This window comes from Archocentrus centrarchus, chromosome 16, assembly GCF_007364275.1.
Source record: "Archocentrus centrarchus isolate MPI-CPG fArcCen1 chromosome 16, fArcCen1, whole genome shotgun sequence".
NCBI lineage: Eukaryota > Metazoa > Chordata > Actinopteri > Cichliformes > Cichlidae > Archocentrus > Archocentrus centrarchus.
Window position 1 is genome coordinate 9,681,246 of NC_044361.1, and position 19,574 is coordinate 9,700,819.

Below are 19,574 nucleotides of genomic sequence, written 5' to 3' on the forward strand. Positions count from 1 at the left end.
AGAATCTCACTTCTGCCGCAGTAAGTTTCCAGCAGTATTATGGAAATACAGCAATACATGATTAGATGCTTACTATTGCAATAATAGAAGGCACCTAATTATCCTAGCTGTTCCCTTAGCTCTAGGGCCTCTTCCAGTAAAATGGGAGATTGAAGGAACCCAACTATTCATGGTGTAGGAGGGCACCAAGAAGAGAGATCCAGCTGGAGAAATCTCCAGCCTCTACCAGTATGTAATATTTTCTTTCCATAGGTAGCAGTTTCCAGCAATACCACAACAGCTCCTGTAGTTACATTATCAGAGAAGGGGGTGGGGGGTTCAAACACAGGTATGTACACGTAAGAATTCATCACATTTAAAATACATAAAAAAGTGCTCCTCTGCAACTATAACTAGGCCCTTTTGGAGAAAAATAAAGAACTGAACAATGACCAGCTGTCAAACAGTTGGACTCCACCACCCCTTAGTGAGCTTGGCAGAAAGGCACACGAATCAGCTCTCAACCTGTGCAGGTTCTGGTTAGACTGGCTCTCTAGCTCACAGTGGATCTCAAGAGCAGAACAAGGACTATTATCACCAGCTGCAGTCCTGAGGCAGCTAGCTAGCTGGTTAGCAGCAACTGCACTTTCAAAAAAACACTGAAGGGATGATCCCTTAGTAAACTGTAAATAGGGTCAGTGCAATGTGTTACCAGAACATTTTTGCCTTGAGGCAACTGTTGTGATTTGGTTCTATATAAATAAATTTATTTTGAACACTGCCTCACTGAAAACTCCTGTTTGGTCTCCAGGTCATGCTCACAACAAGACACTCATCAGTAAAGTCCCTCAGCATGAAGTGAGGTTTGACATGGTGACCATGGTGAAATTGCAGACTCACCAGTGCACAAGTGAAGTGGTCATGACCATATATTTCTCACAAAAAAAAAGAAAAGGTTATGTCTATAATAAAGGTCCACATATAATGTGATTCAGCTCAATACACACTGCTCAAAAAAATTAAAGGTACACTTTGAAAACAGATCAGATCTCAATCGGGAAAAAAAAAAAAAATTCTAAACTGATATGGTCTGGGTAATGTGTCAGTAACTAAATGATGCCACATTGTTTGATGGAAATGAAAATTATCACTCTACAGAGGGTTGAATTCAAAGACACCCTGAAAATCAAAGTGAAAAAACTGTGCAGCATTTCACTGGAGCAACTCAAAATGGCACCCAGTAGTTTGTATGGCCCCCATGTGCTGGTATGCATGCATGACAACATTGGGGCATGAGACAACGGGTGCTGTCCTGGGGATCTCCTCCCAGATCTAGACCAGGGCATCACTGAGCTCTTAGACAGTCTGAGGTGCAACCTGGTGGCCTCGGATGGACCAAAACATAATGTCCCAGAGGTGTTCTCTTAGATTTAGGTCAGGCGAGCACCAGGAGGATCCCAGGACCCACTACAGCACAGTAGGGTCTGACAGTGGGTCCAAGGATTTCATCCCAATACCTAATGGAACAGGGTGCTGTTGCCTAGCCTGTAGAGGTCTGTGCATCCCTCCATGGATATAACTCCCCAGACAATCACTGACCCATCAGCAAACCAGTAATGCTGAACAATGTTACAGGCAGCATAAAGTTCTCCACGGCTTCTCCAGACCCTTTCATTTCTGTCACATGTGCTCAGAGTGAACCTGCTCTCATCTCTGAAAAGCACAGGGCACCAGTGGCAGACCTGTCAATTTTGGGATTCTATGGTAAATGCCAATCAGGCTCCACGGTGCCGGGTAGTGAGCACAGGGCCCACTAGAGGACATCGGACCCTCAGGCCACCCTCATGAAGTCTGTTTCTGATTGTTTGGTCAGAGACAGTCACACCAGTGGCTGCTGGAGGTCGTTTTGTAGCTCTGGCAGTGCTCATCCTGTTCTTCATTGCACAAAGGAGCAGATACCGATCCTGCTGATGGGTTTAGGACCTTCTGCGGCCCTGTCCAGCTCTGCTAGAGTACCTGCCTGTCTCCTGGAATCTCCTCCATGCTCTTCAGACTGTGCTGGGAGACGCAGCAAACCTTCCGGCAATGGCAAATACTGATGTGCCATGCTGGAGGACTTGGACTACATGTGCAACCTCTGTAGGTTCCAGTCATCACCTCATGCTACCAGCAGTGACACTGACCCTAGCCAAATGCAAAACTAGTAAAAGAAAAAAAGAAAAACAGTCAGAAAAGACGAGGAGGGAAAAATGTCAGTGGCCTCCACCTGTAAAACCATCCCTGTTTTGGGGGTTCTCAATGGCCCCCTTCCCAATTGATGATACAAAAAAAAAAAAAAATTAATGACTGCACACAGTTCAATTACATAAGCATTCAAGTACTTTATTCACAACTGTGTTGTGTGCCAGCTTCATTCAGTTAGAGATACTCTCAAAAACTGTGAAAAAAGCACCTTGTGCTGAAGGTCCTAATACACTCATGAAAACTAACATGCTGTGACTTATTAGCAGAGTACGCTTTGAAACTGAAAATCTGGAATGTAGGTTCTGATACACCAAACTCACAGGTTTCAGTATTGCTAGCATAGATTCAAAGGGAGAATTGCCGCTATTAAATCACTTTGAAGTCATATAAAACAAACCACATTTTCAACGGCGTGAATAGACCCAAAGCAGGAATCTCCTGGAACAGGCAAATGTGGTTCTCACAAACGGTGGCCACTCGTCCCCCACCAGCAGCAGTAAACATAATCACTCACAGAATCCCCCAAGGTGGAAGCACTTGGTCTTTGGTCTTTGTGTGGCTACCAATCCCATGGCATATGAATTAACATCACTATTTTCCACCACAGAGTGAACAAGGAGGATAAATCCATTCAGCATGTGAGAGCTCAGAGCCAAATAACTGGGTAATTGTGAGTGGCTGCCTTTTGGTATCACCATGTTTAGTTTTGGTTGTTTTGAAGGGAATGGGAGGAAAGGGGATAAGATGCCACAAAGTGGTTTGTCAACGTAGATGCTGACGAAGAGCTAAACAGATCATCGCACTGTGATTGTCTCACGTCTAACACAGGTCTTCCTTAACGTACAACAAGTACACAACCACTGCCACATTCTTATATTATCCATCCACTCAAATCTGGGCCTATCACTGCCTCTGAGACAAAATCATTTAAACTTAACTATGTTTATACTGAGGGAAGCATGTGGCTTAAAATATTAAGGAGGGAAGCCCAAAAGGGATGTTTTAATCACCAGGTCTTCTAAAAATTTTAACAGCATTGGTGTATTATATAATGGTCAGAGTATGAGTATCAGTGTGAAGCTTTAAACATGCTTCTGACATGATGGTAACTGAATGTATTACTGAATGTATTAATGCATCATACTAGAAAGCAAATAAAGATTAATTATAAAGTCCGTTTTTATAGACATACTCACAAAGCACTGTACAATCAAAATAATAAAAACTAGGAAAAATCACAATAACATTAAATAGATATAAATAAAATATTATACAATAAAATATCATCATTCTGGTGAAACAGCCCGGCAAGATGGGGATGTATTAATTGTGCATCCTTTTTAGTCACAGATCTAATCAAGTGAATCACATACACTGATATAATAAAGTAGTTCATACTCAACAAAGATAATGTTTTACTCATGGCTAACAGAGTCTGGAGACAAAAGGTTTGGAAGACTACATTCAAATGGAATTTGTTTCAAAGCTGCACTTCCGAGCTATGTTGCAGCATTATTCATGCTAACAAGCCATAGGTTAATTTTGTTTAATAACTGAAACAGAAAAGTGACATTAAAAAAAAGCACATATACACCATGGCTCTTGTAGGTATGTCTGAAGCTCAAAGGAAAAGAAAAACATGATCGTTGTCTGATAGACAAAACTTCATCACTTTAGCAGATTGTTGAGGCAGCATTGTTAAACATCCCAACTGTGAAAAAGGCTTGAGAAGTCTATAGAATTCCCCGTGTGCACTGCTTTGCTGTGTTCTCACAAAAAAAAACCTACTATCCTTTAACTACATTAAAGACGCCTGACAGGTTTGGTTTGTATCTTATTCTTGGGAAAATATCCTCTGTCTGAGTCATAGCAGGTTAGTTTTACCTCATCTACCTTTAACCTCAAGCTTTTAATTAGGAAGGCTGGGATTACAGCATTCATTTACTTCCTTACCATTACTGAAGTGCAGCAACCTCTGACCCCAGAACTGTCTCTACAGTCTGTAATGTGATGAAACAAGGTCCACTAGTGGAACAGTTAAGGGTGTGCACACAGACGAACACTCTAAAAACACGGCGCGCACACACACACACACACACACCCCTGGGAGATCTGCTGGAAGCAGCCCTAAAGGGAGATGCTTGGGTGTGAGGAACGCTGCTTTAACAGCTGGAGAGAGATATTATCTCATAATGTAAGGCCTGGAAATGGATCCTCCCCAGATACAACCAGCCAGGAGTGTAAGTTCATACATTCAAACACACTTGGGCTCTCTAGGAGTGAGGTTTCTTTTTTTTTTTTTCTTTTCAATCTAACCTAACTCAGCTTATGACCCCACCTTTTGGATTATTTTTTCCTTCATTTCTGTTCACTAAACACCATATTTTTCTTTAAAAAGAAAATTGGTCTCACATCTGCAACCTTCTTTCTCACCTTTTCATTTTTTACTATTAAGTTATGCTATGGCATTGATTCCTTTTTTGTTTGGTTTTTTTTTTGTTTTTTTTTTGTTTTGTTTTTTGGCTTCACCGGTCTTCATAGTTTAAGAGGTTTCTGCATACTCAACAACCTACATTTTAAAAATACAACTGTCTGAGCCAGCATATAGATAAAGAAGAAAAATACATTCATGCACAATAGGGCTCTGGTGTGCATGAACCCTAGTGTGTGAGGTCTGTATAAATTATTTTTTAAATTATATTATTCATACACTCTCAAACAAAACCTTTCTTTGTGAGGTGTAGTAAAGTGCTGCAGTAAGGTAGGCATGGAATCCATGGCCCTGTAGGAGGCATGTGGTCAAGGAGCCTTGTTGATAAGACCCATCATTATGTGATTTATAACAGTCACATTCCCCATGCTCACTCTGGGTGATTTATGCTTCTGAAAAACATTGCTGCATGGCTCATCCCAAAATGAAAAACTCTCATAGTCTAAAGAGAGAATATATACATTACATACATAGATACATACAGGGCCAACAAAAAGATAATGTATTTTAAGCAAGCTTTGTAGTATTAATAGGTCCTAATCTCTCTCTAAGATCCAGGCAAGTCTATTGGACTTTGGAATAAATTTAGGTAACAGGTTAATCCCGTAGTCTGAGACTGAGCACACAATTGCAATTGGATAGGGGTTTCCTAAACTCGATCAGTGCAGGATTCTGGTCTTTGTATACTGAAATAAATTATGTGTTTGTTAGCATGTTGAGCAGGGAAGTCATCCTCACTGGGCCAAGGGCCAACACTTACCTGGAGGCAGGTCTGGGTCACTGGGGGCAGCTTGCTGGATGCGGCGGGGCTTGGCCACAGCCTTGGAGCTGTCTGAGACACTGCGACTGGTGGAACTAGAGCCGCTTTCGTGATCATCCTGATGGAAAAAACAAAAGAAAAAACAAACAAACAATGGCTGTGAAGATAGAAGGTGAAAAAAAAGGGCTCAACACAGAGCTCTACGGAAATGGTCCATTTAGTATAACCAAATTAATGCAGGATCTTAATATAGTATACAGTAGTTACATACAACAAATTGTTGTGATCCTAGTGTGATCATTTTTTCCAATTAGGTTGGGAATATTTGAATTTTCATGCATATCACATTCCTTAGATTGAAATTAGAGTATCCATACTGAAATATTCTTCTGTCAGTAAAAGTATACTTTACATGTAACAGAAGCCACAATTGTATTTTCTGCATCCACAAGTCCACCAGGGTCTGCTCGGGTCAGACTGTCTGTGCGGACATCCACATGCCTGCCTGTTTTTTGTGATCGCACGGATTTGTCCATGGAAAATTTACATTACAATGGTTGTTAGTGAAAGCCATCAGATTATTGTAAACTGAGAATCTGTTCTCCTACATCACTGCAGAACAGCGAGAAGAAGAGAGCCTACCATGCACCACTATTTCTTACGCTAAACCTTCTGAATAACCTTCCTCCCATCCTTTAACAACCATCCGTGTGGCCTCTACAAATAAACTCTGGTCCTTGGACAAGAAGGATGAAGGTCTCTACTCCATAACAGCACGTCATCTGGACTGGAAACACCAGTGGGCTGTTAAGTCCAGGAACACAAGTACAAAATGTGTGTGTGTGTGTGTGTGTGTGTGTGTGTGTGTGTGTGTGTGTGTAGAAGTGAAGATGAAATGGACATCCCCTTTAGAGATGAACCTAGAGATAAACAAAACGACCCAAGATTCAAGGTAAGGAGGTTATTTATTGGTTTACCTTGTAGAGAGCGTCAGACTAGTTGGTGTTCTGTGCAAGTAAAACAGCAGAGACATGAGGACAAACAATGGAGGGGTCAAAAAAGTGGTTTTAGACTAATGACAGCCAAGGACTTATGCTGCATTCCATTTGCCTCGAAGTTCAGATGTCAGAGCTGGGAGTGACGTCACTCCCAAGTAGAGCGTGTTCCAGCGGCAAAGTCGGAAACACAAGGAAAAACAGGATTTGTTTGCTCCTTGGCAAGGTAGAGACAGATAAATTACCATTTCAAAATTTCTAGCAATATGTTTAAACTCTTTAAGGCTCTCATATTTGATGTGATCAGATGACAAACCCTGGAAAAGCTCCATTAACAATAAGACTGAGTCTGTGGACTTGTAAATTTGAAAACTGTCACTTTTTTTGAGGGTTTTGACTTGTTTCCAGTGTTTATTGAGGGATTTGCAAGTTCACAGCTTTTGATTCTACAGGTAATAAACAGATTTTATTGGTGGAAATCTGTCAGATCTGTTACTGTATCCAGATGACAAATGGTGTGTCCAACTTGGAATATACCCAGCACTACTGTAAAGACGTCTTTAACTACAAATAAGAAATTTGGAGAACAGGGGAGAATAGCTTATCAAAGCACAAAAATACTATGAATACAGCAGCTAATGGTCAACTCCTAAAAGCTACTATGTAATAGCAAATACCTCATATTCACATTCATGGTAGACATAAGCCTGCAGCAGCAGATGGGATGAAGAAATAAAAAAAATTAATGCACATAAAAACTCAAAAATTACATACAGTGTGGAAGAAACAAAACATCAGAACTAAAAGTGAGAATTTAGTGAAAAGGTGGAGAAATGAGTGAGTTAAAACCCAGCGTGGGATTGATTAGGGGTTACTGCAGCACTGTAACCTTTTCACAATCAGCCTGGGTGGTGGGTTAGTCAGATAATTTGGACACAAAAAAAGGGTGTGGGTGTATGGGGGGGGGGGGGGGGGGGGGGGGGGGATCACATGTGTTTAGCATTTAAGAGTCTCAGGAGTCACCCCTTATCCTGGCACATGTAAACACTGAAGGTGTCAAAACCAAATACATTTGGCTACTCCACACACACACACACTTCATTTATAAATACTCAACTGATCCAGTTTAAACCCACAGTCACACTGGCAAGTCACATGTTGTACATTTTGGTACATTCATGTACTCTACATAAGTAACAGACAGTCCTCGGTTCTAACAATATTTAATGACAATGAACCCTTTTCGTTATGGTTGAGTAATGATGATTTGGTTTTAAACATTCTTCGTATTATTTGAGTTGAGCACCCACTAACAGAAGTATCCCCCCAGTGCGGTAAACACGCAATAGTCAAAAGAGATGAGAGACACTCTGGTAGAAATATTTACATGTTACTTCGCTAAGGGCCTTGCCGATAGAGCTGCACTGTGTAATCAGTTTTTTCCTCATCAGAGAGTGGTGGGAATTGGTAAACAGAGAGGGAGAAATAATAAATACTTCATCAAGGTTACAAAGAATAAAGATCTCCAAATAATAAGGTGTAAATTTGTTGGTCATTACTCATTTCTTTTGTAGCTTGTCATCACTTTGGAAAGTTGCACCGATAATATTTAAACATGGTACAATAGAAAAAGGATTGTTATTAGATTAGGAAGGTTTAAGATACACACTCAAATGCTTAGTTTATATCGCAATACCACACTTGAGCACATTAGAGTAAGAAACAGTCTCCTTTCCCTCTAGTCTCATATCTATACCTAAAGGAATGCCTACCCCTGCAAGCCAAGAGTACACTGAGTTCAACAGCTTGAACTGCCACTATGAAGAACAAGACTGCCAAATTTGGAAGTAGCGCAATTAAGCGCTCAATGTCACCATGGGCAGTGAGCAATTCTCCAGAGGTGAAAAATGCCTTTTCAGAGGGAAGCCCAGGGACAAATGAAGCCTGCCTCAGCTGCTGCCAAGTAAATCGATCTCTCCAATTCCATGACAGGGCACAGCACAGGGAGGGGAGGTATAGAACGATGGAGAAAGTTAAACAGAAAGATAGACACAAAGACCAGAAAAAGTACGGCTCCTTCCCCTGCAGGCATGTCAACTCAGCTGTTAACCAAATATGATGGTACTTAAAAAGGAAGAGAGAGATATGAAACCAATAGATAAGTGAAAAAAATAACAGTGGGAGAAAAAAAATTAGACCACAAGACCAAAAGCTGAGGGACTTTTAGAGTGAGAGAGACTCGACGATAATGAGACCAGAACAAAGGCAAAGAAAAATGAAGCTGGTTGTGTGAGTGACAAGTGAGGGAGACCCCCTGCTCAGAGGGTAAGTGGGCACCCATAGAGGGTTAGGGCACAGGAAGGCCAGACATGACCTCTGTCCGCCTGTAATCGTCTGACTCAGTCAGGGAGCAGGAGGCGGCGTGTTGAGTCTGTCTGGAGGGTCAACCCATATTAGCTGCTCAACACATTATCTGAATCCCACCACCACTTCCAGCTATTAGGAACAGCAGCTCTGCAGATAAGATACTCACAAGTTCCTTGTCCAAATAATCCAGCTATAACCCACAGATACTAGAAATCAGTAACATCATATCTGTGAGTGACAATGACATTTATATGTAAACTGTGATGTAAACTGGTAAAACTTGGAAATATTTGGTGACATGTCATATTATGGAAGGCATGCTTTATTATAAATATACATTTCTAAGCATCTGTTCATCCTCTAAGCTTAATACAGTAATTTAGCCTGCTCAATATAATATATTCATTGCTTTAAAAGTGTTTTTTTTTTTTTTTTTGGGGGGGGGGGGGGGGGGGGGGGTTGAGGAGGGCAGAAAAATGGTCTTACTGCAATTTCTTATCATTTGAGACTTTCTCTGACATGGATAGGCTAAACAAAGCAAATTACCAGTTTGTTTTTATTGCCCAATCAATTCTGAATAAATATCAAGCAAAAAAATTAAGCATTATATTTTTTTCACAAATTGTTAAGTAATTTCCAATTTCAGTTTAACACACACGAAGAAAAGAATTGGCAAGAACTAGCAGTCGACTGCCTCGCTTGCCTGCAACTGCCTGATCTTTGAAACCAAAACATTTTTAAAACTGGTCAATTTCACACAGTTTCAGCACATTAATGGGAGCATGCAGACCATTGCAAGATAAACACACTCTGTTTTTGTTGTTTTTCCTCTGCAGGTTGCTGGTGAACTCATGCTGACATCAAAGCAGCAGGCCTGGATACTGGAGGCAAGGCAGGGGAGGGCGAACGCCTACAGAGTGAGAAAATAAATGAAGGAAACCCAATAGGCTCCTTATCTCAGACAGAGCCCCTTCTCCTGTAAATCACTCACATACTCATATAAACACAGACACACACTCAGACTCTGAAAAGTAAAACCCCCGTCCCACATGTTAGGGCCTAGCATTTACACCTCCATTTAACAGGTAACCAGTGAATCACAGGATACTCAGAGGATACAAAGTGAATCTGGGCCATTCCAGGCAGCTTTTCCAGAATGACACTGAAAAAATTCACTGCTAAAGAGATACACACACTCTATGGTCCTGACAATGTGCTTCTGTTTCTAGTGCTGCTAGGTATCATCTCTCCCCCTCTTGTCGTCTTGCTCTTAAAAAAATTTCTTCATCAAAGCCCTTCTTTGTTATCACAGTATTCGTTTCACTTTTGTTCATGTTTCATTTTCTTTACCTATATTTGACATTGTCTCCATCCTTCCACTTCTTCTCGAGCTTCTCATCCCATCTACAATTAGCTAGTCTGAAGCTTGTTTTAACAGTGCTGACCCTGGTTCTCATAAGAATGGTTTCCAGCTGGCACCAAGAGAAATAAAAACATGAAAAGGGGCTCACTGTTTTAAACATAATGTCACAGTTTGGGACGGTTCCAGTAATGTCAAATGGTATGCAGCCACTTCTTTTACACTTAAGCTGCTTGAACCATTGATGACAACTCCACTGGAATTTTTGCTGAAAAGAACAGAGAACATCAGAGTTGACTCAGATTACCTTTTCTTTAACGTCTCTTGGCTTCGAACACATCCATCAGCTCAGCTAAAAATTAGCTGCTAATGGCTTTTTAATGAAACAGTAACAAATGAAGAAAGCTATTTTACCATGATTAAAGACAGGGAGTTCATTTTCTCCTCAAACAGAAGATGACTACAGAAGCTGGAGGGGTGAGGACAGAATTTCGCACACTCTCTCACAAATAGCTGATATATGCTATGTATTTTATATAAAGGCGTCACAGACATATATTAAAGACAAATGTGTGCATACAACACCAGACACAAACGCATATGCGCAATCTCACACAAAGCCTAAATACTATAAAGACACACAGTCTAAAAAAGAATAGAGCCATGCAGCTGGAATCCATGGCAGATTGGGGGGATTAGAGCCTGAAATTAACCCAGATGAATATCACAGTGTGTGTGACACTCAGAATAATTATCTCAGTGAAAGTAGTATATTACAAAAATGCGGTCACTTTCCCTCTCTCCCCCCTCTATTTCAGTAACTAAATCAACTATGCAAAGAGAAACCCCAATTTACTGTGGATTAATTGAACAAATTAAATATTACAGTCTGAAATGTACACAATGCACTGCAGGCTATAAGCTGAAATTTCCTGAGCCAATAAAATATGAGTCAGATCTGAGTAATATGTGGGCAATAAAGTTCAACCTTTTTCAGCAGTCTGAAAAAGCACAACTTACCAAGTTTACTATTACTATAACCACAACAGAGAAAAACATACTTGTGGGAATTTTCGGTTTAATTTAAATGGTAGGGGGACTGTAATAGGGCTGTAATACCTGAAGTATTACTAGGCACATTCCATCCCTGCAAAACAGTTACAAAGCAAACACCTTCTTTTTCAGAAGCTCCAAAATATAAAGTATTCATTAAAGAGGGGGAGCAAGGACATGGAAAAAATTCCAAAGCACGTGCCAAAAGGAGAATGCATAATTGCAAAACTATTTCACTCTAAAGGGGGAGGAATCACAACGACACTGGTGATGTCATGTTGGAGGTCTCTGCCAAGCATGCCTCTGCTCTACCCAAGTCAAACTGGCTATGTTTATTATCTGCCTCCAACATACCTACAATAACAAAGACAAACGGGGATCCCAGTTACAGAGCAGACCCAAAGGGTTTCTGACTTCTGAGTATTTAATTTGTTCAGCCATTGTCCTTGTGTTATCCTCACCAGAGAGATTACCTCTGGCTGCAGTTTTAGCATAGATCTTTAACCAGTTGGCAGTAAAGATACTGTTCAACTAGCAAGATAAAAGAGCCTGACAGTAAACCTTAAAAGGTAAAAGGAAAGGAAGCCAAGCCAAAAGTTCAGTGCCCTCCTCAAACATTTGACATTTAAGTGATTTTAGTTCTACATTCTTCAGTAATAGTTCAAAGTCTAAGGCTTTTTCTTTTGTCTTACAAGCAAACCTCAATTAATGCCAGCAGAAACCAATCTTTTGTTTACAGCACAGTAGCTTGTGCTGTTCCAGTTACACTGTGCATAATTCTGCATTAATCTAATAAATCTCTGTCTCATGTAGTCATGCATGAAACTAGATTCTTTGCTACAAAATAGGTTTTTCTGCAGTTATTTCCCCTCAACAGTAAGCAGGACAGCAATAAGACATTACAAAGTAGTAGGGGTGTTAAAGCCAGTCCTCTTTTATCCTAACAATGTTTCACACATTTTTTTTTTGTTCTAACAAAATATTGTGAGTCATAGTAACTCCAAGCCTGAGACTTGATTAACATCCAAGAACAAGGAATCCAAACAGGTTTGAACTAATATAGGTGGCATGATGGAATTTGGAGCCTGCCTAAACACTTTCCATGGAAGCCCATTCAAAAACCATTCTTGATGTTCTTACTAGTGACCTCAACTTTTAGCATTCACAGGAAACAAGTGTTAGGGAAAAGGGAAAAGGAGAAAACATAAAAGGAAACAGAACCAGAGCAAACATGTTGGAAGTAAGAGTGAGCCAAATCAAAGATTAAAGAACCAGAAAAAGCAAATGAAGAAAAAACGGGACTGTGACATCAGGAAAATGGAGGGAGGAATATCAAAAGAGAAAGACACATCGAGGGAGAATCGGAAAGAGGGAGAAATTGTTCCTGATTTAGATCTGAGAGGCTCTGGTCCTTCAGATGTCTCCATCAGCTAACCACAAGCCCAGGCTGAGCATGTGAGGCATTCTGCTTACGCTGGCATGGCTACCCCCTAATGCTAATAACTGCAATGTGTTAGCTACAATAAAACACTCCACATAGATCCCTGACATACGCAGACTCACACACAGGCATGTGCAAAAAAAACACATCTTAGTCAAGTCAATTACGACACACACGGGGAATTCCCAAACACAGGAATAGCTCTAAGTCTAACCTGTTAATTTCTTATAAAAATAATCAACAGCACCCAGTTATTTTCCAATTATTTACCAAGTAGTTACTCAATCCAAGCAGACCTTTCTTGCTACATAATTATTACTCTTTATAAAGAGTGAAGAAATTGAACATCTAGATCTATATTTCTATCTTTTTATCCTCATTTTGGTAAGCTGTTGACAGCTAGTGGTCAAGACCTGATCTTAACATGAACTGTCAAAACAGAACCATGCCTTCTCCAAGACTTCAAATTATTTCATGCACGACATAGAAGAAGCTCATGATACAAGACATAAGCACCCCTTAAACAATGTAAGCACCAGCCTCCAAGAACAACGCAAGCAGTGGCTGAAGCTACTCTGACAACTTAATTGCAGATGTGAGGTGCAGCTGGAAGGCACAAACTATAGAGGCCTAAGTGTTCTTGGAGAGCACGAATGTTCTGAAACCAGAAAGATAGAATAAATCAAACATCGAGAAATGGGAGAGGACTTTCTGTCAATGTTGAGAAATACCAAAGTCTTATTGCAGGAGGTTTAAGCACGCAAGTGGAATGCAACCGGCATTATGTTTGCATAGCTTTTATACACTGGGGTCCAAAGCAACTGAGGTATTGTCAGCATTCATCAGATTGTTTGAGAGATGGAAAACTGTCAGCCCTACATAAAAAACAAATCATTTCAATTGCATCATTGAAACATCTTGGAATCTTAAGTTAGTCCTATCCATAGATCTTAGGTCTGCTACTGATTTCCATAGCAAAGTATGGGACTTGCCCCTCGCCAAAGAGCAGTCACCTGTTTTGTGAGATATAACAATTATAAATCTACATTTCAAAATGGAAAAAAGATATAATAGCACTTTGGTTCTTTACCTAAACATTAGCGGATATACATTTTGTTAATGGATTATTCTGAGATAGTTTTTAAGTTGTAGAAATCAAAAGAAAGCAGTTTTTATGTTAAATCAACTCATCCTTGAAAAGTTAAAGCACATTACATTAAGAACATTAAGCAACTGATCATCATATTTGTTTCATTGTACATTTTCATTTTAACATTTTAAAATCTCAGGCCTTGCTTTAAACTTGAAACCTAATTTATTTCATACTGCTTTCTGTCTCTGTAAGGTCATAACCTTACAGAGACAGCTACCACCACCTCACATCACAATATTGATGCTCAATGTTTTCTTATAACTATTTAAGTATCCTGAGTACCTTATGATTATGAGGGAAATTATAGAACTTAAATTTTTAGCTCATCATATGTTTAAGTAAATAAACTGGGTCAATGTCGCATCCGATTAACAACACCCCTTTAAAATGCGGATGTTTATAATCTTTGTTATCTATAACCACACCATACACCATGGAAAGTGCAATGTTGGGTCATTATTCATGCTGCATTTTTCTTCTCTTACCCACACATTATAGGTGGCTGAACTTGCCAAAGTACACTCAAAAAAATATATATAAACGCACAAAACAGTTTCTCTATTTCACCTCATAACTAATCAACAATATATAAGCGCAACAATTTGTGTATACGCTCAGTATCATTTCAGTGTTTCAGATCTTTAGGCAACAGTTCATGTGTTATCACACAGCGAACACAGCATGGTCGGTGATCAGAGTTCAAAGCACTCAGTACCAAGTGTGTCCACCGTTGGCGTCATGCATCTGCAGCACACAGACATCACCAGACTGTCAATAGTGGCCTGTGGGATGGTGTCCCACTCTTCCTGGAGTGCATGGGCATCTTAAGGGATATGTCATTTTAACTTAACCTTTTGGGTTTGTGCATTTATATTTTTGTTTAGTGTAGATGGTAGCTATTCAGGGGGAAGTAGAATCTAATGTTCGTAACAAAAACAGAGTGCAGAGTGAGCTTGTTCTGTAACACACCAGAATCATTATTCCTCCTTCTTTAGGAACCAAAGACACAGTCTGTGCAATATGGAAATAAACACAATCACAGAAGCATGGAGTTACAATGTTACAACTTTTAGTAACTTTCTGTCTCACTGAAAGTTAAAAACATCCCTCTCTTTTAGGATAGATGATATGAAGTAGGGTTGCTGTGTGTGTGTGTGTGTGTGTGTGTGTGTGTGTGTGTGTGTGTGTGTGTGTGTGTGTGTGTGTGTGTGTGTGTGTGTGTGTGTGTGTGTGTCAGACGCAACCAAAAAAAGCAATGATCTAAAAATCTGCATAAAATTATACATTTCTTTCCTAAATTGACACAATAACTTCTCACAGTCTTTTTAGATTTGTAAGGCTTACAGAAAACACTGTTCCAAATTGCAACACAATATCTTCCTTGAGTTTTTCTAAGAGGAAAGTACTAATGGAGCAAACATTAGTCTTAATTGCAAGGTAATCATTTCCCAAACTACAATATCAGTGGGAGCATGCAGCAAATAATAAGCCGCATTGAGGGATTGCTCTAGTCCGGATGGCCCGAGAGCAGGGATTAAACTGTGGAGTAGCAGCATCCTGGGTAGTGTGTATTGATCATCACTTGATTCACTGAATGCACGAAGCCACTGGCTTTAATTTTTCCCCCCACTGCTTTCCTGTGTCTGAGGATTGTCTGAAGAGCTGAAGTAACCTCATCCCACCAGGAACACAAACCTCAAAGACAAAGATGTGTAATGCTAAGGGCTATGCAACCTTGGCTGACTCACAAGCAATGGTGGCTGGGGGCAAGGTCTCTTTTTCTGGAATGACACACTTCTGCACTGCCATCTACAGATGCTTTAAATCAGTTTGGAATGCTCAACAGAGATCAGTCCAATGGGTCACTCTACATTAAAGACTTGAGTAAGAGGATAGTATTTAGCTCAGCATTAACCGCAGACTTACTGACAACAAAATTTCAGCATATATAAACATTAATGATGCACATTAAACAATCCTTTCAACAATTGTTGGCCTGCCAACATACAGAATGCAAAAAACAGTGGTCACGCTCATCTCTGGTCATAGTCTTCTACCAACTGTCAACTCCTACAATATTTCAGAATCATGCCAATTTCGGACAAATCATTAATACTACAGTGTGCAGTTTTACATCTGTGTAACCTATCTGTCTTTCAGTACAAGGGAAAATCAATAGAGCACAAATTTGCTGATAGCTGATTTAAAATTATGTATGTAAGTTATTAGGAGGCGCTTACATAGCAGCTTAATGATTTCTCTTGATTGCCACATAATAGAGTCATTTTGTATGACAAAACACACACAGATCCTTTTTAACTGTTCCCAAGCACATGCACTTGGCTACTCATCTGTTCCTCTGTAGTTCTCCTTGTCTCTCATCAGAATGCATGCTCCAGCTTCCAACCTGCCTGAGGAGTCCACAGTGTGCCAACATTACTCCATCTTTTTATTATTTACAGTCATGGATGGGTTTTGTTACTGCTACGGGGGGTTGGATTCGAAGAAAATAGATTCTCCAAAGCTCTGTGTCTTTATCCTCTGTCTTCTCAGTCCTAAAGACAAGGCCCCACTGAGCTGATGATCAGATGGATTTACGGTGCAATTTCTAAAAGCCATTTGCTCCTGCAAGCAGAGAATCAAAGGCAAGATTTCCGGATGGCATTGGAACAGAGATTACCCAGTTTGTGCTATCTGATTGCAAACTTCCACAGGCTGTTTTTCTTTGACTTCTTTCAGCTTTTCCTTTGTGTCTTCTGACTTGTGAAATATGAGTTGAATGAGCACATATAAATTCTGTCAAGGAATATGTAGTATGTACATTTAAGGAGAATGTACATTTGATTACATGTTTAAGGTTTTATTTACTGACACAATATAATCAGCAGATCCTTTAAGTGGTGTAAGCTGTGATGTGAAGGCACTATGGATCAAACTTGATCCAGCACATCCCCCAATACCCCGTAAGCGAGTTGTAGTTTGGAAATCATTTGACCACGGCTGACCGCAAGCACTTCACAAGCCTTGTCATTTCGGATATGTTTTGATGTGGTCATCACTGATTCAGTCAATTGTTTGCCCCTGTTCAAAGTTAATTAATTTTTTTTTTTCTACTCTTGCCCATTTCTCCAGCATCCAACACGGTGACTACATAAACCTGCTGTGCACTAACCATGCAATATATGCCAGACCTTGTTACAAGATAATATTATTTTATTCTTCTGTCGTAATGGTTTGGGTAATCCTTTCATAGCTAAGTTCACAGTCTGTCCATCCAAAAAAGTATTATTACAACAGACTGCTACTACAGTTCAATTCAAATCAAGTTTATTCATGTAGCAACAAATCACAACAGTCAATTTGTACTGTGTTGTAAAGCCCTACAGTATTCTGGAGAAAACCCCAACAATCAAACAAACCCCTATGAGCAAGCACTTTGCAACAGTGGGAAGGAAAAACTCCCTTTCAACAGGAAGAAACTTCTGGCAGAACCATGCTCAGGGATGAGCAGGCATCTGCTGCAACCGGTTGGGGGGTGAGGGAAAAGAGAAAAGACAAAAGAGAAAAGAAAAAAGAGAGCATAGAGAGACAGGCTAAGACGAGGACTAAGGGAGAGAGCAGACAAACATTTAATGGCATAATGCAGTGGTATATAAAAACATGGGGCGTGAAAAGAGGTGAGTAGAGAAGAAGTCCTCAGTGCATGAAAGTGTATCATATTAAGTCCCACAGCAGTCTGGGCCTAATGCAGCATAACTATGGTATGGTTCAGGATCACCTGATCCAGCTATAAGCTTTTTCAAAAAGGAAAGTTATAAGTTAAATCTTAGAAGTGGAGAGGCTGTCTGTTTCCCAATTCCAAACTAGGAGCTGGCTCCCTAAACAGATGGAGAAAGTCCTGTTTAAGCAGCTCAGACTGTTGACACCCAATATTGCTGTCATGGATTGCCACCTGCTAGCCTCCCTGTCACCCTGGATCAGAAGGTTTGAGTGGATCTCAACCTTTCTAGGCAGAGCCTGGATTCTTTCACTCAGCTGAGCACCTGTACCCTATCAAGCCTCGTCAGCTGTGGTATTTCAGGACCAGCTCAACCAGCCAGGCTCTGCCAAACTATCTGCCTCCTTAGAGTGGTAAATAGGTTCAATTTTGCATGCCTTCGATGCAACCTCTATTAGTTTGCTAACACCTTGCTTCTTGTCCTCTTAGACTGCATTCTCCAACCTGCTGCAAGAAATGGACTGCCGGCTCACCCTCCCTCAGCACATCTTTCCAGCTCAAGGAATCGGCAATTAATCTGGACCTCAGACTCCCCCCAGACTACTCATCTCAGAACCTAGTAAGGTCTCTGTCACCATCTTCTCCCTCAAGGACAGACAGCCCTTCTCATTAAGAACACTCCTGAGACTAAACTTTCCTCTCCTTCCTTTTTAGAATATTCCACCTGGACCTGTAGTTTGGCCAACCCGTACCTTTGGCTCAGACCCCCAAGCTCTTTGTTATGAAATAAAGATTTTGATCACTGTTACTTCCTTTGTGGATTGTTGATTGGGTTCTGCATTTGAGTTTGCTGCCTTTGATTCAGTCAGTTCATGACAATTATTTCTTCTCACATGGACAATGACCTACTTCAATTTGGGATGGTCCCATATAATTTTGCCGGCTAATTGCAGAACTTGAGCATCAGGAAAGCAGTACATTTTTGCCATCTTCATTGTGATAATCCAGGTGATGGACTGTCCTATAATCATGGTTGTGAAGGAGGATGGAGTGAGAACCAAGGTGGGGTCGGCTGTGGTGTCACAAAACAACCTGTCTGTGGATGGAGTGCAAGATGATGCAGGAGGGTGTGGAAAATCCAAGGACGTGGGGTTTCTTTGTAGAGCCATGGTGACCACTGGTGGGGATACAGGTTTTCTTCAAGAGCCTGATTCAGTGCTCTGCAAGGAGACCAGAGGCTTCTTCTTAGTGGAAGAAAGTCCTGTTCATCCCAGATGCCAAATTTGTTGGTGAGCTGGATGGCCCCAGAGCGTGCATTGGAATTAGGACATTTTTTTCAGTGCTTGCTCTTTTTGACTGTGCTCCAGGGCTCCATTTGCTGGAGAGTGGAGCTCACGGGAGCCTTTGGTTTGGCACTCAATCTGCTCCATGGATCTGAAGCCTGGAAATGGGCTGGTCCTGGCCATGGCACAGTAGAGTTAAGGCTACACAAAGAAGCTGTAACAGACTATACATCCCGTATTTTCTACTCAGAATTTTGTGCATTCAACCCCTGGGTGGCAAAACCACACACATGAAGAGTCTAACTTCACTACAAATTACACCATTTTAAAACCCATTTTCACACTCAAAAGTCAGGCATCACATCTATAGATGTCTGCTAAATTTCCAAAAATCAAAGTAGCATGTCTTTACTGAGTAGATATCAGATTTAGATTATGAAATACCAACTTGGGGTTTTAAGAAGCCTTTAAAAAGGGGTTTCCTTATTCACATGTATTACCCATTATCTGAGAGAAAAGAGGTTTGGTGTGTAAACCCTAAAAATAGTTTGGAAGGAATTTAACAGAAGAAAGGGCCTAGTTGGACCATATGCCAAACCAACAAGTCTCAGAGGCACCTCCCCAAATCATCTTGAGGCAATGCATCAATCAGAACCTCCACATCAGTGGCAAATGCACTCAGCAGCCATAAAACTCCCAGATCAAGCAGTGAGCTGAGCCAAAACCAGAA

The 19,574-nt window shown here is 40.6% G+C and overlaps 1 protein-coding gene across 3 annotated transcripts in view; it reads right to left on the reverse strand.

Annotated features, from left to right (window-relative positions):
* vps13b (vacuolar protein sorting 13 homolog B) overlaps positions 1-19,574 on the reverse strand; it is a 313,875-nt gene that overhangs the window by 286,853 nt on the left and 7,448 nt on the right. For all 3 annotated transcript variants that reach the window (XR_004021152.1, XM_030749245.1, XM_030749244.1), the window contains exon 4: positions 5,475-5,592. Coding sequence is in view for 2 of the 3 variants with exons in the window: in XM_030749245.1 (XP_030605105.1) it covers positions 5,475-5,592 (118 nt within the window). In the remaining variant the exon portion in view is untranslated. The remainder of the gene's footprint in view (positions 1-5,474; positions 5,593-19,574) is intronic.